This window comes from Bidens hawaiensis, unplaced genomic scaffold (genome assembly GCF_021521415.1).
Source record: "Bidens hawaiensis isolate Kalapana, Puna unplaced genomic scaffold, B.hawaiensis_p1.1 tig00008759_1, whole genome shotgun sequence".
In the NCBI taxonomy this organism is placed as follows: domain Eukaryota; kingdom Viridiplantae; phylum Streptophyta; class Magnoliopsida; order Asterales; family Asteraceae; genus Bidens; species Bidens hawaiensis.
In genome coordinates this window covers 612,514-640,480 of record NW_027491631.1, presented here as the reverse complement: position 1 = coordinate 640,480, position 27,967 = coordinate 612,514, and the positions used below count along the sequence as shown (strand labels likewise).

The 27,967-nt window shown below is 32.5% G+C and overlaps 1 protein-coding gene across 1 annotated transcript; it reads left to right on the top strand.

Moving 5' to 3' along the window:
• The first annotated feature begins 560 nt into the window (after window positions 1-560).
• On the top strand, window positions 561-4,505 carry LOC143529847 (squamosa promoter-binding-like protein 13A). The gene is made up of 3 exons (XM_077025550.1): window positions 561-1,486; window positions 2,587-2,717; window positions 3,878-4,505. The coding sequence occupies exons 1-3, from the start codon at window positions 1,146-1,148 to the stop codon at window positions 4,468-4,470; spliced, it is 1,065 nt and encodes a 354-aa protein (XP_076881665.1). The 5' UTR covers window positions 561-1,145; the 3' UTR covers window positions 4,471-4,505.
• Window positions 4,506-27,967: the final 23,462 nt, after the last annotated feature.

Sequence of the window (27,967 nt, the reverse complement as noted above, 5' to 3'; positions counted from 1 at the left end):
CGTGTTACATTGATATCATACGAACATTGTGTACCGTATGAGATAAGTGTTTATTCACATGATACACCCCATATAATGTGTTAGACTGACAAAGTCATATAGTCTGTATAACGAGATTTCACGTGTAACACAACACAAACAATGATTCAAGATTATTGACTACTATTTGCATAGTATACTTGACTTGTATTAAAGAAAAACATGCCTAACAAGTAACAAATGTGAAAACACAAGAAGACTTAAGACTAGAAGAAACAAAAAATAAAGGTTGTATAATAATTTGTACTTGAACCCTTTGATTGTTTAACTTTTACTATAAGAACATATTGTCACTATCATCTTCCTTTATCAATAAACAAACAAACAAACAAACAAACACACTCTATTAACCGACCCCCACCATCGATTTCCATATCCAATTACTTTCTTTCTTTAGGGTTTCTTTCTTTCTTTCTTTCTTTCAGCTACCCAGTACTGCTTCAAGTTCCAATGTTATTATTATTATTATTAATCAATCAATAATAATAATAATAATAATAATAATAATAATAATAATAATTTTGTTTTCCCCCAAATCCAAGATCAACTTGTGTATGCCCACAAGGTGTGTGATCAAATGCCTCACTGAGTTTAAATAAAAATTGAAACTTGAATACCCTTTGTTTTTTCTTTCTCTCTCTACCTGATACCCTTCAACTGTTATCAATTATATCAATCTTTTATTGGAAATTTACAGTAAAAAACCCATAAATTGTTAATGCCCACAAGGTGTTTGATAAAATGTCCCACAGAGTTTAAAGCCTGTAAACACCTCTCTCTCTCTTTCTAAACTTCTTGCAAGTACTTTCTCTCTCTCTCTACCTGATACCCTTTAACCGTGTTATCAATTATCAATCTTTTATTGGAAATTGACAGTTAAAAACCCACAAATTGTTAATGCCCACAAGGTGTTTGATCAAATGCCTCACAGAGTTTAAAGGTCTGTAAAGTGTAAACCCTCTGATTTCAATCTTATATTCAACACCCTGATGGGTTCAACACCTTCTGTATAAACCCCCTGTTTCTTGATCAATGGATTTCAAATACAAATTGAAACTTGAAGACCCGAAAAGCGAAAAAGTGCAAAGATTGTTATTATTATTATTATGGATTGGAATTTGAAGATTCCTTGTTGGGATTTCACAGAATTGGAACAAGGAAGGATACCCAACATGGATTTAAAGCTGGGTCAAGTAATTGATTCGGGTAATTTGAAAGGCTCATCGAGTGTTTCGAAAATGTCGGTTTCGCCTTCAGGATCGTCGAAAAGGGCTCGACCGGTAAATAACTCGATTTCGGGGGGTAATTGTCTTGTGGATGGGTGTATAGCTGATCTAAGTAACTGTAAGGAGTACCATAGGCGCCATAAGGTCTGTCAAATCCATTCAAAGACTCCACAGGTTTCTATTAATGGTCAGCTGCAACGGTTTTGCCAGCAATGCAGTCGGTATGTGTGTCATGGTTTATCAAACATTTGTGTTTTATTGTTAATGGTTTGTTTGTTTGTTGGAGGTCGAGCTCGGCTTGTTTTGAGCTCTTTTCCTAAAGCTTAAGCTCGGCTCGTGAGTCATTTTTACGAGTTCGAGCTTCGCTTGGGCTCGAATCGTTTATTATTTCTTAAATTAAATTCTTTATATAATTTTTCACTACTTTTATATATTAAGAAAAAACTTAAACGAGACCAATCTCAGCTCGAGCTTGGTTGTGTAGTGTGAAATTAATATATAGAATTCTAAACGAGTTAAAATTTATACAAGGCCCGGGCCCAGGCTTGATAACTAAACGAGCTTTATTTGTGGCTCCGGCTTAATAATGCTCGGCTCGTTTCGGGCTTTTTATGGATTTGATCTCAAGTAGCTTGCGAGCGGCTTGGCACATTTACACCCCTAAGTAGGCTCAAGCTTGGATCGTTTATTATTTCTTAATTACTCTATATACTTTTTAACTACTTTTATATATTATGAGAAAAACCTTCAATGAGGCTAAGCTCGGGTTGAGCTCATGTGGAGTACTCTAAACGAGCCCGAGCTCGGCTCGAGCTTGGTTGTGCACTACGTCTAAAAGATTTAAACTATAAAAATATACAAGGGTCTTTAAGGGTCAACGAGCCTGAACGGTCTTCCCGTACAAGGCTGGAACTTGGGCTTGATTACTAAACGAACTTTATTTGTGGTTCGGTTCGGGCTCGATAAAGCTTGGCTCGTTTCGAGCTTATTATGTATCCGATCTCTAATTGCTAATGAGCAGCTCGGCTTGTTTGCACCATTAGTAGGCAGTTTAATGCATATGTGAATCCTTTTTCTTATTGTGGTCAAACTTTTGGATCCATCTAGTATCTCAACTACCATAACTTATAAGTATTTAAAGCTCAACTTGCAATCACTTGAAACATTAAAGAAACATGTACTGTGTTTCACATGGTGTTCATGAATTTATTTTTGTTTTTAGTTGACAGTAAACATTACATGTGATTGTTCAATTTTCTAATCCCTGGTAATAAACATGTCGCTTTTGTATGTTTAATTTTTATTTATATATTTATTTTAGGTTTCATTCACTAGAGGAATTTGATGAGGGAAAACGAAGCTGTAGAAAACGTCTTGATGGACATAACCGAAGGAGAAGAAAGCCTCAACCTGATACCTCGCGTGCTGCAACTCTTTTCTCGATTCACCAAGGTTTGTTTTAATTTTTTGTACTATTAATTAAATAAACAGGTCGGGTAATGGGTCAAAACATGACGGGCTGGGTTGACCCACAAACATAAAGAATCAATTTAATGCGTTAAGAAGCATTTTTTTATTAATAACTAGTCTTAATCCTCCGCATTGCGGCGGGGTGTAAAACCATGTATTTATACATCCACTCAACTCGAAAGCATGAAGTTACCACCATTGCCTTCGGCCACCTTCCCATCACCAGCGGCGAGTAACTTTCATTAACCATTAAGAAAATCGAACAAAAAGTAGACGTAGAAAATGTTGAGGCACACACGCTCGTTTGCGTCGTAAAATTAGACCGAAGGGTAATATATAGAAAAAAATAGCCAAGTCAAATTAAAATCTATGCGTTGTGACAGGACCGTTAAACTGGAAACATGGACATAAAAATGATGAACCACACACACGCGTTGCAACGTGTTAACTCGTTAAATTTAGACCGAAATGTTAAAACAAAAAATTGTAAAAGATGAAAAGTATAGGAGACCAAAGTTGAATGTGGAAAAATGTTTTGGGTTAAAACTAAAAAATATTTTGTAACACATTTGTAAACTATGAAAAGTGTTGGTAAAAATAAAAAGGTACAACATCATAAGCAAGAAGAACAAATTTGGAAGCACAATCCTCCCACTTTTGTTATTATATAAATTAGCGTGCTAATTGTAATATCTTAGGATAAATGATAAGAAGCAATTTATATATATATATATATATATATTTTATATTCTAGCAATTTTAACATTGATTTACTTTTTTCAGAAAATATTTCTTCTCAATTTAAGCAAGGAAAGAACTTTATGATGATAAAACTTATGAGATAATAAATATTAAATTACATTTGTATATATGAGAATTTAAGTTCATTAAATGCATCTAAGCATGTGCCTTTAGGCATATATTTGTAATAAAAGTATTATTACAATAATAATAATAATAATGATAATAATAATCTTTAGTTAAAATGATTTAGTATGTTTCATGTAATAAACACAACCTGTTTAACCAGTTTGAGATAAAACACAACGCAGATTTACATTATAAAAATAAACGGGTCAAAATTACCACCAAATAAAATGTAATTTAATGTAATAAACTTTAACCGATTTGCTACATTTTAGGTACAACAATGCTACAATTCTCAAGTCCACACGCATACCAAACGACAACTCTCACGAGCCCTCTATGGACCGGGCTGATCAAGTCTGAAGAAGAACCCGCATACCTGACCCGGGCCCACAAACAAAACCCATTTCCCGAGTCATCTTCAGGTATTAAAAAGTTAAACGGAGAGCAACGACAACAACAATTCAGTCTGTTTCATGACGGTTCGGGTTTGGGTTCACACCTTAAACTCGACCACCAGCCAAAAGTCGGTCAGCAACAACTTATTAGTTTCGAAGCTAATAATACCAATAGTAGTAGCGGCTATGAAAAGTTGTTAGGTGACGGGTATCTGCCACCGGGACGGGTGGTGCCGCCGCCGGTGGTGCAATCAGACTGTGCTCTCTCTCTTCTGTCATCATCACCGTCACAAACATCGTGTACAACTTTGAGCCATGTGATGCACCCTCCTAGCTCATTTGCTGCCACGCCACCTGTCCCATTGTACCCAGGTGCGGGTTATGGCGGTCTTGATTTGATTATGGATCATCATCATCATGTGTCGCCTCATGATGGTGTTCCTCAAACGCTTCCGTTCTATTGGGAATAAGTATTTAGATTTGAGTGAGAATATATTAAACTAGATTCGGTCTATTTTGGTTTCAAGTTTTAGGTGTTGGTGTTATTAATCATTTTTATGTTTTAATTCTTATGAAATATTCATGAGTTTTAGTGTGACGTATTTGTTTGTTTGCGTGGCCAAGTCTATTTTCGCTATATGTTCGTGTGTGGTGTGTTTGCATCTTTTTGGCCCAGGAGTGTTCGTGCGCACGTCTTCGTGTCCGTGAGCATCATTTTAAATATTTTTTTTGAGCAATTTGCTGGTTGAAGTAGCAATTAGCAAACATGCTCATGTGAATATATTTGTGTTGCTGTGAAGTATAAGCAAAGTGAAAGATAATTCTTTTAGAAGAAAATTGGAATATGAATATTATTTAAAGAGAGAAATTAAGTTTTCAGTACATCAAGCTTTATTGTATTTTTTACAAGGTAATTGTAAATTTGACAGATATTGTCAAGTTCAAAAATATCAACTTCACAGACATAACTTTGGAGAAACATGCAATTTAAGTTTAGAGAGGATATATGCAATTTTTCCTTAAATTGAATGTCTTAACTTATTCAATTGATGATTTACGCGTTTTTTACAATTGAACATATTCAATAAGAAAAACTTCAAACTTGGGGAGACAGACGAGCTTCGGATAAAGGAATTCGGGTCCAAATGTGAAGCCGATGAGATGTTTCCGCTCAAAACCTATGGCCCCCGTAATTTCAAGCAGATCAAACTTCTTCCAGTTATAAGTTTGGACATTTTTGTAGCCCAACTGTCCTCATCCGGTTTTTTCGAATATAAATCTGTTAGCCAAGGTTGCAAAAGTCGCTAGGCGGACCCTAGGCGGCCGACTGGGGAGTTGGGAGTACTCGGCCTTAGTCGGTGAGTACTCGGCCTTAGTCGGAGAGTACTCGGGGATGGCTCACCGAGAACTCTGCCTAGGCGGGGATTACTCGGCGCCTAGGCACGATTTTTACAACCATGCTGTTAGCTTTTAAATCATATCATTTTGTCACAAGTCCTGTTTTCAAATACAAATATGCAATCACAAACTCATTTTAGGACTTTGTACATAATACTTTCTTCTTAAATTTAGACAAGTATAATTAACTAAGTAGGTCACTTATGATGTAACTATGCATATTTTAATGGAAGTTTGGACTGGTTCCTATATGTTCATACATGCCTGTTGAAAACCCGGTCCGTCTGCTCCACATTGGGTTTATGATTCCAGACGCGAGTCCAGAGACCAGTTAAACTTAGAGTTGAGACCGGTCATAAGTCATAGACGGCTACTTTTCATATTTTGGACTTTTTCTTTGTAAAAATTTTATTTTTTCAAATTGTAAAATATGTAAAATAACTATATTTCTTATTCACCATCCTCTCACAAGCTTCTTTATTACACATCTCTCAGACGTACGATTTTGGATTAGCTCAACCGACTATACTTTAGAAAATGAGTTGATTTTTATTCTAAAGCAGTCAAACTAACAATTGTTAAAATAAAACGGGGCAAATGATTAGGGTTTCGACTTGCTTAGCATAAAATGGACTGATTCTTATTAAAGTTTTATTCTAGAGTCTAGACGGCTTAAATAGTAAAATTTGAAATGTGGTCCACACGGGCTAAAACACGCCAAAGTTGAATTCCAATACTTACTACGCTTGTTAACTCCTAATTATTTTATTTTAGATATTACAAAATGCATTATTGTAATCATTTTCAATACATCAATTATTTATCAAATACAAGAAAAAAGCCACAACATGTTGACCCGACCCGACCTGAACCAGGTTTAATAATTACCTGTTTCAAAGCAAACATGTTTTGACATGGTACCCAACATGTAAATTTGGACAACCTTGTTTTGTAGGGATAGATGGTCCTGCCATTACAATATATAACAATATCACATGTTATAAGCCATTTTGATATAACCTAAGAAGTTTAGGATATAACAACATCATTAAAACAAATGTACCACACGCATGCGCGTGTATGAAATCTTCAAAACCTGAAAATAAGTTAGAATACGGCCCTACAAAAACGTTAAAGGTCAACAAGAAAAACTTAAAGGATTAGAACAAATAACATAAGTAGTAGTTCATGATATTGGCACGACTCAATCAAATTAAAAGACCTTGTCTGTCTACTCAGGAGATTTGATTTGATTGAGCCGTTCCAATATCATCACTTTACTATAAACACATCATACTAGAAATAAACACGTTCCGGTTCCAGATGTCACCTCTACAACTGAATCCCAACACTTGTATTGATGATCACCATAAATATGAGAAGGAACACTTAGAAGAAGATGGCCAAAGGAGAAAACTTGCAAGAAAAAAGAGAGTAAAATGGTTGAGATGATTTTTGATTGAGGATATATATAATATATATACATACACACACAAATAAACAAAACAAATAATGATTTGTAGTTAGGTCAAAATAGTGGTTGATGACATTAAAATACTCCTAAAATACTAATTCAATATTTGAGTCTTTTTCTTCTATAGTATATCCACTGACTTTTTGTTATAATCAATTTTACCTTTTTGGTTGCTAATTGATTTTGTCAAACTTAAGAGTTGTCCATGAAAATTGCAATAACTTTTGTATATATGTAGAAATTTTATATAGTTTTATATAAACGAAATCAAATACATTGAAAAATAGTGGCTGAAGCCGGAGTTTGCAATTTATAACATAACTCGCTAACATGACATGATTCGACATGAAGTTAAACATGTTATGATTTGAGTTAAGTGGGTTCGCGTAAAAACTATGGGTCAACATGTTAATGACACGATTGAAAAAAACGTGTCTAAGCAAGTTCAATATGCTTAACCTGTTTATGACAAGTTAACTAGATCATATTAAATGACAGGTTGATATGACACGTTAGAACATTTGTCAGATTATCATATATTTTTATTATTACAAATAGTTATGCCTTAATATCTATTAACCAAGTTAAGTAAATTGCATTAGTAATCGGGTTAAATTTGTTATATTATTTGTGCTATTGTAACGTTGATATAAATAGGTTAAATGTGCCATGCATGTTATTCATATCGTTCAGCCGATTCCATATAGTTGTGTTAATTATTAAGTATCTCATGTAACCCACTTGTTAAAGCATGTGTTAGTGTTACGTAAATGACATATTTAGTTAAGCGTGACATATTTCGGTTGAAATGTTATGAACTTTATGATTCGTTCCACTCACAACTACCAAAGAGTTATCCTGTTGTCAAAACAATGTGACATGCAAATTGCAATGGTATAAAAGATTTGTATTGTTATTTATATAGACAAATAGTAGACCGTTAAAGATTTTACCCATTATGAAGCAAGAAGATTTAAAACGTTTATACATACTGTGTTTGTTATCACATAAAAAATTTCTAATATGAAAATAATAAAGTTTTTAGAACCATTTATATACACATAATTAAAACTAAGTCAATTCTTAGGAAAAGAAATGGATGTCTAGTTTAATTAAATTTAATGCGAATATAAATAGTAAAATGAAACAAGTGACCAACTCTTTGCATAGACATCATGACCATGTCATAATGTAGTTTTATAAGCCTACAAAATCAATAAGAACATGATGTATATGTTTATATGAGATTACTTTTTAAGGACATATATTCTTTGACAAGGTACATATATATAAAGTGTCATTTGCCAATATTCCTTGAATAATTTATACGAAACCAAATCATCAACTAGATTATTTAGAAAAGATATATATACATGGTCAAAATAATTGCTTTATATTATTTTAACATTTATGTTTTTTTTACAACTTGCTTACACCTACTTTTCATCAACTACCGGATGCTAAAGTAGATATGAATATTCGAGAGCTTTTATATATAATATATATGCATTTAACACTTAACCTAAACTAGTAGACCTAAAGCCGTCGCTGCGACGGGGTGTCCCTTTTCCCCAAATAAACCCTAACCCTAATTCCCGAATTCCAATGTCATCTTCGTCGTTCTTTCCTTCATCCTCCACAAACCCTACACGAACAAACAAGGATTATGATTCGGCTCTAGTGGCTTCGATCGTGGCACCTTTGGTAGATAAACGGGTCAAACGATTACACAACCAATTAAGGACAAAATTACCCCTCACATGAGGGGCATGCTAATGGGTTTGACGACCAGAGTTAATGATGTTAGTGGGTGTCACACTCGGCTCCGTTGGCCTAGGCGTGCAACCAACATTGTTACCTAGTTTTGTAAAAATATCAGAGTTTAAGGTTGTAAAGCGGAAGTATTTGATTAAAATATTATTATATTCAAAAACTCGTGAATTAAACACATGATATGATTACAAAAGAGTTTTACTAGTAAAAGAATAATTTACATCATTTATATTATGAAAACATCATCTGAGCTATCATATCGTCTAATGGCTAACCATCATATCCAATCATCTATTCCTGATTACCTGTAAAGCAGTTTTATAAAATATGTCGGCAACATATGCTGGTGAACATGCTTACTTTAAATCATTTATGAAAACATTTAGTTCATGCTGGAAACAATCAACGACCATTTAGATCGGAGTATTAGTTACATCACATTAGTCAAGCCCACATATCCATATAGACTAGAACAGTGAGACGTGAACTTGATGCTACGCGTGGTGGGGTATGCTTACCCTCTGTCCACATATTTAAGGATCTAGACACATGTATAACTAGCTTAAATGTCACCAGATACTAAAGTTCTAGGGATTTATAATCCCACATAAACCTTTGACTTTGTATAAATGACTTGTGTAAAGAGTTTGTAAAGTTTGAGCGTATTCACCGTTGTTATAATTAGCGCTTTCATTGATTTATGTTGTGTGTTACGTCAGACCTATAGTACGTGAATAGCATTGTTTAAATATCTAGATCAAAAGATCTAGCTTCAAGGTTCAAACCTTTAGCATGTTTTATAGTTTCAAACCTTGATAAATCATTTTGACTTAGTAAAACATTTAGACCTTTAGCCTCATATTTTATTTACCAAGTTTATGCTACGTTTCTTCTTCACGATTAACGTCTATTTGACTATGACCTTTGTATGAAAATCCTTTATGTTTCTTCGTCATGAAGAAATGTTTATAAACCTTTATGTATGAAAAATGAAAATATATATTTAAACTCTTCAAGGTTTTTCGACTAAACCCTTGATTTATGGTCTAAGCTATGCCATTAATAAACTTAGATAGAACCATAAAGGATTTGACTATGACCTTTGTATGAAAATCCTTTATGTTTCTTCGTCATGAAGAAATGTTTATAAACCTTTATGTATGAAAAATGAAAATATATATTTAAACTCTTCAAGGTTTTTCGACTAAACACTTGATTTATGGTCTAAGCCGCCTTGATACGGATATTTGGAATGTGATGCTTATGCTTCGAGCGGGCAACGCTTTTACAAATCGTCGAGTGTCGAGGGAAAACAAGTTCGGAAAACAACGTCCAAACTTGGGCACGATTTACGATGCTAAGTGTGTGTGTGTGTGTGTGTGTGTGTGTGTGTTTGAAGTGTTTGGGATGCAGAAGATATCACAACTAAGCACGCTTTTTATAGGCAAAACTTGAAGGCAGGAGCGTATCGTGATGGCCTATAAGGATATGCCATCACGTAGCGCAACGCCGCAATAGCTTTGTCACGTCAACGTAGGCTTGCCACGTGGCCTGTCCTGTTGTGTCACATGGTTCGACACGTGTGACCCGTCGTGCAGGTTACATCGTGTATCAATCGCGATGGACTTTAGGCTTGGTCCATCGCGTAGTGCGACACCGCCCAATATCAGGTTTTGTGAGGCTACCATCGTGTATTGTGATGGGCTTGGTATTGAGCCTGTCGCGTAGCGTGATGGATACAAAAATTCCAAATTTTCAATTTGATCCCTCTTCGCAAAAATACTAAGGGGGTGATGCAAGTGCGTAACGTGCGCCATCAAAGTGCCACATTGCGCCTGTGCCCCTGCGTGTCGGGTGCTCTGCACCCTTGCTAATGTCACCATGTGTGTTGTCATATAAGAATATTATCTTGTGACCTGTTCTCATTATAATAAGCTCATAAGTTTATCATTCTATATATATAAGACAGATTCACCTTCTTTTTACACCAATGTGACGTAAACCCACTTTCTTATTTCACATTCCCGATCACACATTTTGAGAATATTTTTTGTCATTCAACTTTCATGAGTTGTCAGAATTGGTTCAAAATTTTCAGGTTGTTATAGTGTGACCGGATTTAATTGCAAGAGAAAACAAAACTATTTGACGGGAATCGCATATTTGTTCAAATCACAAGGAAGAAAACTACACTTCTATCAAATACAAAAGATGGTCTGCAACACTTTATATAAAAACAAAACAGTGAAATAGTTTAGATGACTTTTACGTGTATGCTTCGATTAAAATTTACGCCAAGATACATGAGAAGGGTCATTAAACATTGTTTAACATTTTAGGTAAAAAGAAGAACATCTAACAAATAAAATAAGAAGGATAAACCGGAAAACCTATAAACCGCGAGACTTTATATAAAAAAAACGTTAGAGTTGTATATTTGTGCTTCGATTATAAATTTAATTTTAAACGTACAATAAGAGTAGTTAATCGATTTATCTACGTTGAGGGGGGACAGAAGGAACATGACCAAACTTCTAAGTACAAATGTTTTGTAATAAATTTTATAAAATACTTTTTATAGAAAAATTGTGGCCAAACTTCAAAGAAAAAAGGTTTTGTGGTCAATTATAGAGAGTGAAAACTACACTTTACTATTTGTGAAAAAAAACTTTATAGCCAAACTTCAATGTATCTAGCTATAGAACTTGAAAAGTATATGGAAAAGTTGTTTTATGATCAAACACAAATAATCTTAATATGAAAATAATAAGAACCTATTTGCTGTTATTTTTAAATATATTTTTATAAGTGGTTGCTGTTATTTTTTGTTCGGACTTGCTAATTTCATTATGGGACGTCATAAGTATTTGTTGATTCACATTTTGTTGTTATTTGTTTTTTTTTTCTTTTGTTGTTATAAGTATATGTTGTTATTACTTTGTTGTTGCTTCTGATTCTTTTGTTGTTATTAGTATGTTTTTTCCTCTGTTATTATAAAGCATCTGCCTATGTAGATTAGTATTGTAGTTGGTATTGTTTTCTAAATTCTCGTTTTTGATATATCGTTATTGTTTCATACGTTCTTATTCTAAGATTATTTTGTACTCAAATTCTCCCTTAGTTGGTGACCGGTATAATAATGCTTGAAAACTATATCTATGAACTTGGAAACTACACTATTTGTAAAATGATTTCTCTTTCTTAAACGATTAAAAGATGTTTGAAATCCGAGATGTTTATTGGTTTTTGTAGTTATATATAATATCAAGAGTAAAGTGTCATTTTTGTTCTTGTGGTTTGGCAAATAATACGAATTTAGTTCAAAAGGTTTAGTTTTTGCATATGGACCCTCCATGTTTCCCAGTTCTTGCCAATTACATCCAAATCACTAACCCCGTTAAATTTTATCGTTAAGTCAGTGTTAGACATGTATTTTCACTATTTCTTTATTATAATACTTTATTCAGTGAACTGCGATTTTCGTCCTTGTGGTTTATCCAAATTTGCGGTTTTAGTCCAATAGTTTTAAGTTTGTAATTTTTGTCATTGTAGTTTCATTTCACTTGCAATTAAACTCGATTTTATTAACCTCGTTAAGTCTGGTCGTTAACCCATTTGCGTGCCCCTCAGGGGCCGGGTGTATTTGGGGAAAAGCAAAAAAAAGGAAGGAACAAAATTGTCTCTAACGTGAAGGGCACACTGATAGGTTTAACGGTCATAGTTAACGAGATCAGGTAATTCAGGTTTATTGCAAATTAAATAAAACCATAGAAAAAAAATTTGTAAATTTGAAACTATTGGAATTCGGGTCTTTAATTTTTCTTATTACCATATCACCGGCTCATACTATTTTCATTTAGAAGTTTCCTCTATATTATGTCAAAATCAAGAACCTTTTAAATTTCTTTTATTCTATTTTATTTTTAATTAATATTAATATTCAACTAAACCAATGACTATTAGATATAACGTGTTGTATCTCCCTACCTTGTGTTTATTAGATCTCCCCAATATCTTTTTTGGTTTCATTCTCTCTTTTTATTCATTATCCATTTTTGGTGTACATAATATGTGGCACTCCACTAATGACTCCTGACTTTGCCACACTCTAATTACATCATTCATTCATTCATTAGTTTGATGTTAGTTTCTTTTCAAAATCTTGTAATAATGTTATTATAATATAGATAAAGATAACAATATGAAACTTAGTATATAAAAAGATGATGAGGCGATGAGTGATGAAGTCGTTGGGTGGAACTGATGTGATGGTTTGTGATGAGGTTGTATATCGTAAATGTATGAATTGTTGAATTTGATGACTAGGTTAAATTAACGATTGAACATTTGAACCATTTAATCAACTATTTTTTTTAAAGATGTGCCGGTCAATGCTTTTTTTGGCTCATTAAAAACTTAAAGACACGCAAAATAATTGCATGCCTTGGATATGAATTCATAATTTATAAAAAAAACGTTTCATTTATAGGTAGGCTATTTAATATACTCCCTAAGTTCATTATAGACCATCATATTGTTAATTTTTAGTTTAATAACAAATAAAATATTAGATATTAATATATATTTAAACGAGCAGACTTGAGCCTTTTACTTATCGAGCGTGAGTTTAAATTTCAACTAGTTGTTGATATAAATAAGTCAAGTCAAGCTGACTCCTTTAACTTCAATCTCCATGATCAAAACACATATTTCATTTCCTTCCATCCTTAACACATTTGTTGAAGTGGATGATGCATATGTGACCTCTCTCATAGTATATTTTTGTCAAACAAAACTCATGAAACTACCAATAAATAATGTATTTAACTTTTTTGGATTATTAGTTATTAATAGCATTTAATTAGCCAACGTTGTATATCAAATCAGCCTACTAAAGTATATTGGCAAATTACGTAAAAACTACTAGCCTCATGGTATCATTTTGGGATTAAAGATTTCAGAAGTTATATATCTAAATAATCGTCCATTTTAGTCTTTTAATACTTAAAAGATTTCAGAATTTATATATCTAAATAATCATCCATTTTTATCTTTCAATACTAAAATAAAATGATAATAAGAAACTTCTTCAACCTTTTTTTATTTCTTTCTTTTATCCCTCTTTTTAAAAGGGCATTTGACATATATATTTAGTATTAATTAAAGGGACGGTCGGAACTTTACTCCCATCTATCATAATATTCATTCTAATGCTTTACATAAATCATTATAACTTTAGGAAATTTTATTAATGGACTTAAAAATATTACTTTTATTCATAGTCTTAGAAATTGTCACTCTTGCTACAATTTTGTTAGTAAGTTCCAGAAAGATGAAGCATTTTATCATGACCGGTTTTTACATGCTAATATCGCATGAATCATGGTTAGCGAAGACCTAACTATAACCGAAAACGTATCTTTAACCAGAAAAAGTAACCGAAATTAACCACAAGTGAACATAACCGATGGCAAAGGTTAAGTGAATATAATTAACCGACCATTCGGTTATGGTTACAGTCAATGTGTCTGCGTTAACCAACTTTAACGGGAACTGAGCATTGTATGTTTATGTTTTTCCAAATTTTATACCTCGATTTTCAATTTTTGTACCTCTATTCATTGGTGGCCATTAGTGTAAATTCACCCGTTTATGCCCGAAAATTATTATACGTGGTGTAAATTGATCTGCTTTCAATTGAAATTTGAGCCCCCCCCCCCCCCCCCCGGCTTAAGGAACACATAAAAAATCATTGGACAACTAACCAACTTATGGTTAACCGACTATTCGGTAATTGTTATGGTTAAGCTCCCATAACCACACCAAACCGATCTTGTACACCCCTAGTTTAAAAGCTTTTGATAAAGACGAACATATTTATGTTTGGCATGAAGCTTTTAGGAGCTTCAAGCTTTTAAGAAAAAAAACTCCTACTTTGTTTGATTCAATGAGCTTGAAGCTTTTAGGCCTGGAGAAAAAATTAAAAACTTAAAGCTTCTATTAGTAGCGTTTAGAAAGACCTACAAACTGTTAGGATTTTAATTTACTTAAATAATATTCCAAAATAAACACATTTACTATTATGTTTTAAAACTAGCCTAATAGCAAACCAATAGAGATGAACATGTAGGGAGAAAGAAAGAGATTTCATTAATGATGTGTGTATTACAAAGAGGTACAATGAAATGTATATATAGGAGAAGATATCTTGGAGAAAAAGCCTAATCTATATTAGGTATTGATAACCACAATAATATATATTTATAACACTCCCCCTTGGTTATCAATTCAATACGTTTGGAGATGTTGCCTCATTAAAAACCTTGCTAGGAAAACCCAGTGGGACAAAACCATAGCTAAGGGAAAAAGAGTGCAACGCGTATTGTCTCCCCGTGATTTATATATCCTTTAAAATGGTAATTATCGATCTTCTGTGAAAGTTACCCAAAACTTTTGTAGTCAATCATTTGCGTCTTCATCCCTTGACATTTGAATCTTTAACTTGAATAATGTTGTATGATCTTCACGTGAAAACTTATATTGTATCATCTCGTGAACCGTATACTATTGTATTGATACCCTGCTGTGTTTCTCTGCATCGACAAGACTAACAAAACTTGTTTTGATGGGTTAGTAAAATATAAATGCATATCTTTCATACCTAAAATATATGTTATAACCCATTCTGATGTCTCGTAGTTGGACACATGCAAATAAATATAAATAAAGAAAACAATAATCATATATATATCTAAAAATACGATACAATGCACATATGCATTTAATTATGGTATTTTCGAACCAATCATATTTCATATTCAGATAGGAATGATATAGAGTCATTGTTTGACATCCTTTAACGTGCTAAAAGGATTAAATTTGTCCATGGTTAAATGTCTCAACATTTCCTAGATCTTTGATGGATTTATAAACATATAATCACACATATACTCGAACTATAAGTCGAGCAATAATCAACATTGTCAAGGTCTCTGAAAAATAATTTTCTCTTTTAAAGCTCATTAGTTTCTCTCGATGATGTGTACGTCATCACTGTATGATTTTAATGAACTTTTAAGAGTGCAATTTTGATAAAAGTATGGCTAATTATATCCAACTTATCTCCCTCTTTATCAAAATATCTCTTGAGTTGTATCAAGCTCAATCCAAATAATTTAATCCACACTTAATAAGCATAAATCCATGCATTTACCAATTTATCATGGACTTCTTTTCAACTTGACAAATTATGCACACGCATTCACTTTTCCAAGATTTTTGCTGCATAAACTTGCACATTAACATATCATTTTGTATCACATATCAAAAATCCATATTGTACAATCTCTTTGTTTATTGAGATATTGTACTCATAACGTACATTCTCTTCTATGTGTATGCTTATTGATGCAGAGAATTACATCATTAAGATTTATCAATTAATCTTTCAAAAGTATTTAATTGAAACTCTTTAGGAGTTCCATTTATGTTCAACATATTCAATAATCGTGACGCACTCAAATACGACTCTATACAAAACAATCACTGTGTTCTTGAGAACTTACTTTACATGATTTGTTAATTCAAATCCTTCAAAAACTTTCTTGTAAACTTTCAGTATCAACTGAATCACAATATTTATTAGATGCATATCAATTCTCTCTTTGTATTACCAGACTATTTAGATTTCGGAAAGTCATTGCTTCCACCATTGGAGAACGCATCTCCTCATAATTAATCATGGGTCTTTGCAAAATCCTTGTGCCATCAGTTTTGCCTTATATCACTTGATGAATTTTCATAACTCATATACAAGACCCGATTTTACAACTTTAGTTGTACGGACTGCTGGTCCAACAAACTTTCCGTTAATTAGAGAATTCAACTCTGCTCTGTTTGCGTCTTTCCATTTTGGCCAATCATTTTTTATATGCAGATTTAGAATATTGATCCTCATAATCATTTCAAGCGCTAATTATATATATAAACAAAATTATAACGACGTCGACTTTATTTCGATTCCATATATCTTTATAGACATGATACAATATAATTTACTAAGAGCTCTTTGTTTTCAGGTACCTGAGGTTTTTCAAGAACCATCATGTCTAATGTCTTTTAAGAGACCTTTTTATTGTACCTCGCCTTGACCATCTTTATTACTTGCTCCAATTTGCAAGGAAATTTTACCTTTGGAATCGATTGGTATGCCATGTTACACGCGTGTATTAGACACATTATCAATATGATTTTGTCTTTCTTAGACAACTTTAATTGGAGCATTAGCAGTTGGTATATGTGTCCTAGATAGACACTCTATTTTAGTCAGTGAATTGTCTGGTAATTGATTCGTTAAGTTGCATACATGAATTACAGTTTATATAATCTAGTTTGACGATCAATGATAATTTATTCCAACTAAATTCATTTTCCAACTGCCTTATATCTCCCCCTGATGTTGGGAACATCAATTCACTAAGTGAAAACCAATGATCCATCAGCAAATATCTCATTAATGGCTCTAAGTATTTAATCATACATAATATTTAATACCGACATAAATTCTCAACTTCCTTTGTGGTCTCATCTTTGTATCTTGTGGTGGATTAATTTCAGTATATAACACATACGAAATATTAGATGAGAAGTATTTGGCTACTGACAAAAAACCAATTGCAATGGGGAGGAAGTATCATAACTTGTTGGCTTGATGTGAATCATATGCCTTTGCAAACATGAACCTTTGCTCTCGTGATAATTGCCTTTGCAACCAATTACAGACGTTGAGTAATCCTCTTTAACGAAACAATTTATGTAAGAACATAATATGTTATGAAGTTTAACACTTATTCCAATCCTTATTAACTTGGGAATCAAATTCATTATTATAACCGAATGTAAATATATGATCATTATTAACTTGGGAATCAAATTCATTATTATAACCGAATGTAAATATATGATCATTATTAACTTGGGAATCAAATTCATTATTATAACCGAATGTAAATATATATGCTTGCTATCTTATAGCTAAGCCATAAATCATGCAAACATGAAGTTGCGATCTTGATAGCCATTTAGACGATGCATCGATTTTGAAAACACTAAATGGTATCATGTGAGATATGTGTATCCTTTTCTCAATTCCATAATATTTAAGGATTTACACCCTTTCTCAGTTGGTAAATAAACAATTCCCCTTAAGAGCAATATTCCATGTATAAATTAGGAATAATCTTTTGGTTCTTCAATAAATTTAACATCATTGACTCGGTGTGGTCTAACCGGTCATGCCATTAGATAATTATGATCCATAAACTACAGGTTTATGATTGTATATGTATTATACTTATTTAATACAACACTATAAATATAAGAGAACATTGCATTATCGTTTCAAGCAATCATGTGATTTCACATTTGTTTTACATATTTTGTTCTCATATGTGATCAATCCATTTGCCAATTCTGGTGTTCGATCTCATTATTAGTATGATCATCCTTACTATCTTTTAAATTATGCCAATGATCACAACGATCAATATATATTCACTTCAGGGAATGGGGTATAACAAAACCAATTTCATGGTTTTTCATTATTCATCAAACAACTGATATAAAATCATATCAAACATTTCAAATGTTTTTATGATATGCTACTTCAGGAGCATACTTAAGGTTTGACTGATGAAAATTTGTCGTTTTTGATTTTTCTTCATAATTAATCATCTCTTCATATAACAAATATTTAGAAGTAATTACATGAATGAGTCATGTAAGTTTTATCATACTAAATTTTATAACATTCAACAATGAGATTTAAAAAATATAACACTTGAGGTGCCATATATAAGTACATCTGTCTCTTTCATTAGAGTGATAAAGAAAAAACCAAAACTTTGGTCAGTTGTAAGCATACATAAATGAAATAATATAGTACCCACCATTATAATAACATTTCAACATATAAAATATAAGTTATAGTATAACACTATGAGATAAGTGTTTTCATTACTTACAAGCAAATGTATATGATTTATGTACGTATTAACTATCAACCGTTAGTATATATTTTTCACAAATATTTATCAATTTATTTTGAAACAAAAATGAATATCTCTATCAACTTATATATGGCACTTAATAACACATTATCATTTATGACTTGTGAAGTTTTCAAGTAGTAGAATCTTATACAACTTAGAAATTATTATTAACAATGTTAACATATGAAGATGCTTACGATATTATCTACAACAATCATCATCATGGTGAACCAATAATAAATATATCAAACTTATTTACCATACTATAATGGTTCAATGCTAAAAGTTTATTAACAACACATTTGAGGTTTGACTACGAAATAAAGTGTTACTCAAATGCTCTATTATATATACGATCCATAACTAAATTATATATAACCATTATAAGACAAATTTAGGTACCATCACAAATACAATATATTTTTTTATATAATTTCCAAACTTGACATTTAATCAAATTTTCTTAAATAAGTACATATTATTATAGATCACATCACGTATTAAAAACGAGAGTAGAGTTTCAATCATATGTATATTACTAAATATATACATATATTTGTGACGGGATATTGTAGTTAAATAGAAACATAACAATTACCACTATATTTATTTCTTAAATATCGACGCAAAAGCCAATTACAGATTTGGGCCTCTTTAGATCTAAATGTTGGAATTAAAAGAAGATGATCAGGTTAAAGTAGAAACCTCAATTAAACAAATTCAAACATTATATGAAAACCAAATAATCAGTTTATAAAGAATGTTATTGGAGGTTTATTCTTTTCAAACTAGCAAACAAGAATAGCAATTGACTTTACTGAAACTGTTAAGGATAGAAGATTAAAATTAAATAAAAATATCATATATTACTATAAATTTAAATCTCTCTAAAATATGAAAGGAGCAATCAAATATTATATTCATAAATTATAATGTGCGTATATAGCAATCAAATGATATATGGAAATATGTTTTCAAAATTGTTTGTACTTATACAATGAATAAAATAACACCCATAAATATATTTATAAATCAATTAAGTATTGTATTGACTGAAATAATTGTTTTAAAGAATTGATAATTGATATGAGGAATGAAACTAATATTCTAATTATATGTTACTCCGTAGTTTGTAAAAGAAACTGTTTATATGCGTGAGGGCATATAAAAATTAATTAAAAAAAATCAATGTTGCGTTAATGAACATGAACATGAACATGACTTGATTACTAACAATCAAGAATTGATTTATGAAAATACTTTGATATAATCTAAAAATTATTGACTTTTATATCATTGTAAATTAATAAACTATTAAGTATGATAAAGAGAGACAAGGTTAAAGGTTGGAGTCGTACTTCTGTTGATATTGAAATAAACGAGTGGGTAAGTTCACGTATGACGTACCTTTTGTTGGTTGAACAAGATTTGAGTGTAAGGGATTGCAAAATTGTTATCCGACTTCAAAAGCAACTCGTGCTGATAACGTGTTTTAAAACTAGCCTAATAGCAAACCAATAGAGATGAACATGTAGGGAGAAAGAAAGAGATTTCATTAATAATGTGTGTATTACAAAGAGGTACAATGAAATGTATATATAGGAGAAAATATCTTGGAGAAAAAGCCTAATCTATATTAGGTATCGATAACCACAATAATATATATTTATAACATATTATTGTTTTTAGTTATGCCTATTTTAGTAATTTTATGCAGTTTATTAAAAGCTCCAGCTACTCTGTCAAATATTTAAATATATTTAAAAAGCTACAGCTTCTAGCTACCAGCTAGCAGCTTCCATCTACAACTACCAGCTAGTTTTGTTAAACATGCCCCTTAACTAAGGTTGTAGAAACAACAAACCAAACGATTTGGTTTTGGTAGTTTAACGGTTTGAGTTGAGTTGTGTTTTTAATATTTCTTTTATTAATTTATATACATTATCCGTATAGTTTATTTAATGGTGAATGATTGCAACAAATCATAGGCAACTTGTGCTCTCCATTCCATTCCATTCCATTCGTGGGTGTATAATGGTTGGTAATGGGGCAAAAAGGTGCTATCGATAAAACCTACTCCAATTTGTTTGTTAAAAGTTTATGCAATTTTTAATGAGAATATTCAACCACACTTTATTATAAGATAATGTTTATTATAAAGAATTCAAAACAATATTTTTAATAATAGTTGTAGAGATTCACAAAGATCTAATTACACGAGTGGTGTTATATAATATCAAGGACAAATTCAAGTTTTGATGATCATAATGTTTCAAAACTTACCTCTACTATTTGGTTGTAACATGTTTGGTTTTTTTAAGTCGTTAATGTTAAAATTTATGTTTACTTTTGATCAAATAACTATTATGCCTCTGTTATAAAAGAAATCGAAATAAATATTAAAAAAATTTAACCTTTATGTCTTTTTTTCTCTTCTTTAAAGTTGTGATTTCTTTAACGGTGTCATCTTAGATGAACATTAAGGAACCCTAAATTTGAGTCAAAAGTTTTCTTTGGGTTTAGTTTTGATTTATATATTCTTATTTTGAGTTTCGCGTCTTGTTTTGATTTGTAGAATGTGATCCTTTTGCCTACTTCTCGCTCGTGTTCATTCCCTCTGATCCAAATATATAGCTCTCAATCCATCACCACGTACACGCATCAATTTTGTGATGATCTTTATAGAAATAAGTTGTTACAACTATGTGAACAGTAGAAATTGTGATCTTACCATAGGATCAAGTTGGGGACTTTTGTGATAGACATCTGGATAATCTAACAATCGTATTGTACTTTCAGATTGAAATTATTTGGTAGTTCTCTAAATATTCATTAGGATAAAATTTAGTATGAATTTTGTGTGAGAATATTTTGAACCATAGAGATCGACCAAACGATTGATATTTTATATATGAAGAATTATGAAGAATAACAAGCACCGTGAATATAATTTTATAAAAGTTTAAAACTGCAATGTGACCTTATCTTAATTAATCCGTGTATATAAATAACCTAGAATGTGACACATCTAATGACATAAAAAGTTTTGTTGTAGTGAAAGCTGTTTTATTCTTCTTTTTTTTCTTAATGACACATATTAGTTTTACTATACGTCAATAATAAAAAATTACTTCATTTGCTCAGGTTTGAACCTGACTTGCTCTTTTTAGTGTTAGTTTTGTAAAGAGTAAACGAGTTATCTATCAAAGTTATTAGTTAAGATGGTTGACCGACTGACTTCAAGAAAGATGAGTTTCAATTTCCAACAACCCTTTATGTATCGCAAGGTGCAACATGCAATTGTTGTCATTAAAAAAGCAACCACTTATATAAATATAAAGAAGAATATTATTAAAATAGATAGTTGGTGTTTTATAAAATGCCCTCATTAATGGAATTTTAAAACAATCATATGTTTAATATATGGCTAAAGGCTAGTGTTGGGGACCAACATAAAGTGTAAGAATGATACATGATTCATTCATAAAGGTGTTTTTTAAATAATGTTTTGGTCATATTCGTATGTCACGAAGAAATAAAAGTTTGTTTCACTTACGTTATATGCATTTAGAAATAAGAACAATCATTTTTAGGTCAAACATGTACAATGAAGATTATGAAGTCGGTAAGTTTCTCTACTTTTTCTAGAAGTTTGCAGAGAAACTGAAAAACCAAATCATATAAAGTAATAATAACTTGATAAATCAACCAATTTCGAAAGTCGATTAAATAGTTCGAATAAGATTAAATAGTTTAATTATCAAAGTAATACTTTATCATTTATAAATGTATATAAGATTTTTATAGTTTGTTAAAAGTTTTTTTTTTTTATGTTTTTTGAAGTTGATTTCGAATTTTCAAGAAATATGATTGGGCTAACCACCAACTGAAACATGGCCCAATTTGGTTAGTTCTTTTTGGAGCAAGCACAAATTTTGATTCCATTAACCGATTAATCGTCCCATCTTTGACTAATTACCATAACTTTTTTTTAACGGCGTTTGAAATTATTTCAAATACCCAAGTGAACTTTATTTCATACTTGAACATTATTAAGGAGGAAATCAGTCACTGTGGAAAAACCATATTGAGTCAGGTTTCAAACCTAAGATCATAAGATTTCAAACCTTAACCATCACCCCTAGAGGTGCACAATGCAACCGGTTAACCGGTTTCTAACCGGTTTGGAATCGATTTCCTAACGGGTTAGTAACCGGTATTACTCTAACCGGTCCAAACCGTTGGTTAGAAACCGGTTATTTATTTCAGATAGAAAACCGGTTTTTAAAACCGGTTCGTTAAAAAAAGCCAGTAGCCATTATGACCATTGTGAACGGTGTTATGACCGTTTTTTTGAACGTTGGAGCCATTTTAACCCTTCCTAATTAGTATAAATAAGTATGGAGTGTATTGGGATGATTACACCACTTCCCGAGCTCTCAAAAACGCAAAACACCGCAAAAAAAACCGCAAAACCAAACTCAAAACCGCGACAAAAACCGCAAAAATATGTACTTGAACAACTTGGTGGTTTAACCGTCGTGCAAATTGTCGCAACAAACCGAGACAAATCGCTTTGGTGTAATTTCGACAAGTGCGAAATGTCGAACGAGACAATTAAGGCTCGGTGCAAAAAATGTGGAAAATTTTACGCACCGGAGTCGAACTCCTCTTTAAGGCTTCACCTACAAAAAAACATTGTGATGTTGTGAAAAACAATCCGGCTACGGATCAAGCTCATCTTTCAACCGGTGGAGGTGACATTTGGGTTTTCAACCTTGACAACGTTCGTGAAAGGATGGCAAAATTTGTCATTCAAGAGGGCTTACCGTTTGATCATTTTGACAACCCGCGCTTGACAAAGTTGATCCAAGAAACGCTCCAACCTCGTTACCAACATGTAAGTCGCACTACCTTAAGACGCGATTGTTTAAAATTGTGGAAAAAAGCTAAACAAGAATTAGTTTTGGGTTTCGAAAACTTAAAAACCGGTGTTAACTTAACTACCGACGTTTGGTCGGCTCCACACGGTATACCGTTTTCGCATCTTTGCGTTACCGCGAATTGAGTTAATCCTGACACGTGGCAAATGATGAAGCGTACGATCGCGATTGAGTTATTTTGTTATCCTCACACCGCCCAAAACTTGTTTTATATTTTAGATAATGTTATACAAACATTTAAATTACAAGACAAGCTTTTTTTCCATATCTTTCGATAACGCGTCAAATAATGCCGCCGCGGTTCAAAAACTAAAACTAAAATACCAACCGATTTGTGACGGTGTTTTCTTTCATACTCAATGTATTGCACATATCAACTTGGTTGTTCAAGACTGTTTAAAAGTTAAGCAAATAAATAGGTTAACCGAGCGTTTTAGAATAATGTTAACCGAGATTTTTAGAGCTAGTAAGCAAAGACATACAAGATATTTTCAATTGTGTATCGATACGAATTCCGTCACTTTAGGTCTGTATTTCGACGTACCTACTAGGTGGAATTCGACTTGGTCAATGCTTGATAATGGGTTAAGACAAAGACCGACTTTGGAATTATTTCATGATAATCTTGCTAAGAAACGAAAAGTTAAGGCATTTTCGTCGAGGGGTTGGGAAACGATTTCAAAGTTAAGCGAGTTGCTTAAAGTTTTTATAAATGCAACCACTTATTTGTCGGGAGTTTATTATCCGACGAGTCCGTTGGTTCTTCATCAAATTTGGTTAGTTTGTGTCAAAATAAACAATTTTGAATACGTTGATCCAATGTATAATTATATGATAGCTCCAATGAAATTAAAATTGAGAAAATATTTTGAAGAATTGCCGGCGGGTTTTACTTGTGTCGCCGCATTGAACCCGACTTAAACCGTTACCTGGGTTGAAACTTCAATCGAAAAAATTGTTTGGGCTTTGGAGTTGCATTTAGATGACCCGAATTATGCATCAAAACAAGTGAGAAAATTTAATACTTATTTAGAAAACCTGTTTGAATATTATGCTCTTGAATATGGTTCGACAACGAGCATTCGACAATCAATGGGTTTTGGAGAAAGCTTGTCGTCATCAAGTAACCCAAACATAAGTTTGTTTAATGATATAAGAAATGATAAAATTAAAAAAGCTTGTGGTAGCGCACCAAATAGCGAGCTAAGCCGGTATGGTGCAACCGATTTTATGTTCACGGCAAATGATTTTGAAAACTTTGATATTTTGGGTTGGTGGAAGCAAATGGAACCCTAATTTTGTTCACACCCCAATTCAAACAAATGCGTTTGTGCACCGATGATTTTTCACATAATGGTTAGAGCGTGTTTGTGTTACTATCTACAAGCAATGAATATGCGCTTGATGAAATGCCTAATGATTTTGGCAATGCAATTGCCAAAGACGGCCATAACACTATTGATTTTGAGGTATTAGATATTTCCACTGGCTCCGTGGTTGTTGGTTCTTGTCCTTTTGGTGCTGATTTTGAAGAAACAAAATATTATGGGGTTCTTGGTTCAGCTTCTACTGAAAAACTTCAATGTCGTCGAGAGGTTAGAATGACTACACCAATCGATAAGTCAAAGAGTGTTTCCAGATTTTGGGGACGTTTTTTTAAAGATTGCCAGTAGTTCAAGGGTAAATCTTGCATTATATGTGTAAAAATTCCGGCGCCGGCGCTGCGTTTTCTGCCGGAAACCTACTGGAAGATGAAAGAACGGTTGTGGGAAGAAGAAGAAGTAGCGGCTGCATAAAATTACTTTGTAACCATTTTAGGTTTAAATATGTAGGTATTTTAAAATTTAATCCCTCTATCTTTCAGTTGTTTACATTTACCCCCTAAAACTTATAAGTTTTTACAAAAAAGGAGTAAAAATATTTTGTTTATCTTAACATTTAACTCCATCTATCTTCACTAGTTTACATTTAGTTTTTAAACTTATAAATTTATGCATAGAAGTTATAAAATTAACATTATATATATATATATATATAAATTATAAAATTATCTTTATCGCTAAACACGAAATAGCGGGTGCTATTTTTCGCTATGTAGCATATAGGTGACACGTCGCTATTTACTGCTATTCGCTATTGACAACTATGTTTTACAGTTTGCGGATCTATCACTAGATGAGCCGGATCTAGAAAACGGTTTGATTGATAATATTTGATTACCTTTGCTTTAGATGATGTATGAATTTTGAAAGACTTATGATTGATTATCATTGGAAGATGTATGAATTTTGAAGTTTACATCAACGTATGAATATATTTTGGGCTTTGTGGTACATTATCTATAATATATATTTATTTTTTATTTGTATTTATTGCCGTACCCGTTTCCCGTTCCCGTACCAGTTCCCGTGCAACATAGATGTTTAGAGGCAATGACTTGCAAAAATGATTATGGGCAATGAGTAGGTTCAACCTGTACTTTCTTGGTCCACAACGTCGATTCAAGTAAGTGCAACGTCTGAATTACTCGGGTCAATTCGGGCTAAGTTTCATGTGCACCTTGCTGAATTGATCGGAACAAATTTGGGTTTTGAAACTGACCCAATCCCAGTAACAACGTCGTATCTTCATGGGGATGTTAAGCGGTTTCAACATACCGGTGACGCTAATCTGCAGTTTCGTAACTTGGTTATGGTAACAATTCTTAAACAAATGAATCGCTTGATCATTAGGCACCAATGGAAGCCACCTTGGTGCCTCCTCTCTTTTTTTCTTTTGGCCACAACATTCGGTAAGGCCTTTGACGAATAATGCACATGCTACTCATAGTCATACTCAGATTGGATCTATGGGTACATGGGTTCAAAATCAGTCCAATCAATTGTGTGGTTGGCTGCAACAGTTTTATAAGAATACTAGTTGCTTAAGTTATCGATGTCCATTAAATGTGCTACTGCTAAAGTTCAATTCAATGAAATCATTTCATTTATGGAAGTAGTTAAAGATCATAGGCTGAATTTTATGACTTTAGTTGCAATTCAACTACTGTTTAATTTTCATTGGGGTGCAACTTGTAGTGTGGACCCGACCCCCAAGAAATTAGACAACCCAACCCATCCCAACCCAACCCAACCTTTCAATTAAAAACTAATTTCTCTCTCTTTCACCTACGCAACCCAACCCAATCTAAAATTTCACTCACATTCACAACCCAACCTAACCTAATATTTTATTAACTAAATAAGATTTATCACTATTATTTATTATATTAAAAAATAAATACGTTTAAAAATAAAAATTTTAGAAACTAATTTACTATTTATATTTAATATAATAAAAATACATATTATATAAATAAAAAATTACAATAAAATTTTAAAATGTAAAAAACACATAATACTAAACATAATCAACTATATTAAACATAATGACACATACATAACATACAAACTATTTAATTATTCATCACTAAAAAAAACTTTTTCCATTTAATTATTCATCACTAGAAAACTTTTGCCATATATGCTCAATTAGATCGTTTTTTAGAGCAACATGAGCTTCTCTATTGCGAAGTTGTGCTCTATTGGTCATATAACTTGATAGGCTTGCAATTCGTTCAGTAGAGTATTGAAAAGGTTGATCATCATCTTCAGCAAATGTTCTTCGTCGCCGATTGGTAGGCTTGTCACCTAGAAACTCGGATGGATCATAATAGTGAAGGTATGTGTCTCGTTCATCCTCAACGATCATATTATGAAGTATTATACATGCAATCATAATTTTACCCATCATTTCCTTGTCCCACACAAGACATGGGTGTCGAAGAAATGCAAAGCGAGCTTGTAGAACTCCAAATGCTCGTTCAACATCTTTTCTAGCAGCCTCTTGATGTTTAGCGAACAACTTATGTTTTCGAAGCTGTGGAGAAGTAATGGACTTGACAAAGGCAGCCCATGAAGGGTATATGCCATCAGTGAGATAGTATGCCCTATTATGTTCTCGTCCATTCACGATGTAACTAACATTTGGTGCACGACCTGACAATATGTCATCAAAAAGATGAGATCGGTGAAGGACGTTAATGTCATTGCACGTACCTGGTGTTCCAAAGAACGCATGCCATATCCATAAGTCATATGATGCAACAGCTTCTAAAATTATTGTTGGTTTACCGCTTCTACCCGTATATTCCCTAGCCCAAGCTGTGGGACAATTTATCCATTCCCAGTGCATACAATCAATGCTGCCTACCATTCTGGGAAACCCACGTTCTTCCCCAACGTGGAGTAGTCTTGCTAAGTCATCATCATTGGGCCTTCGAAGGTACTCT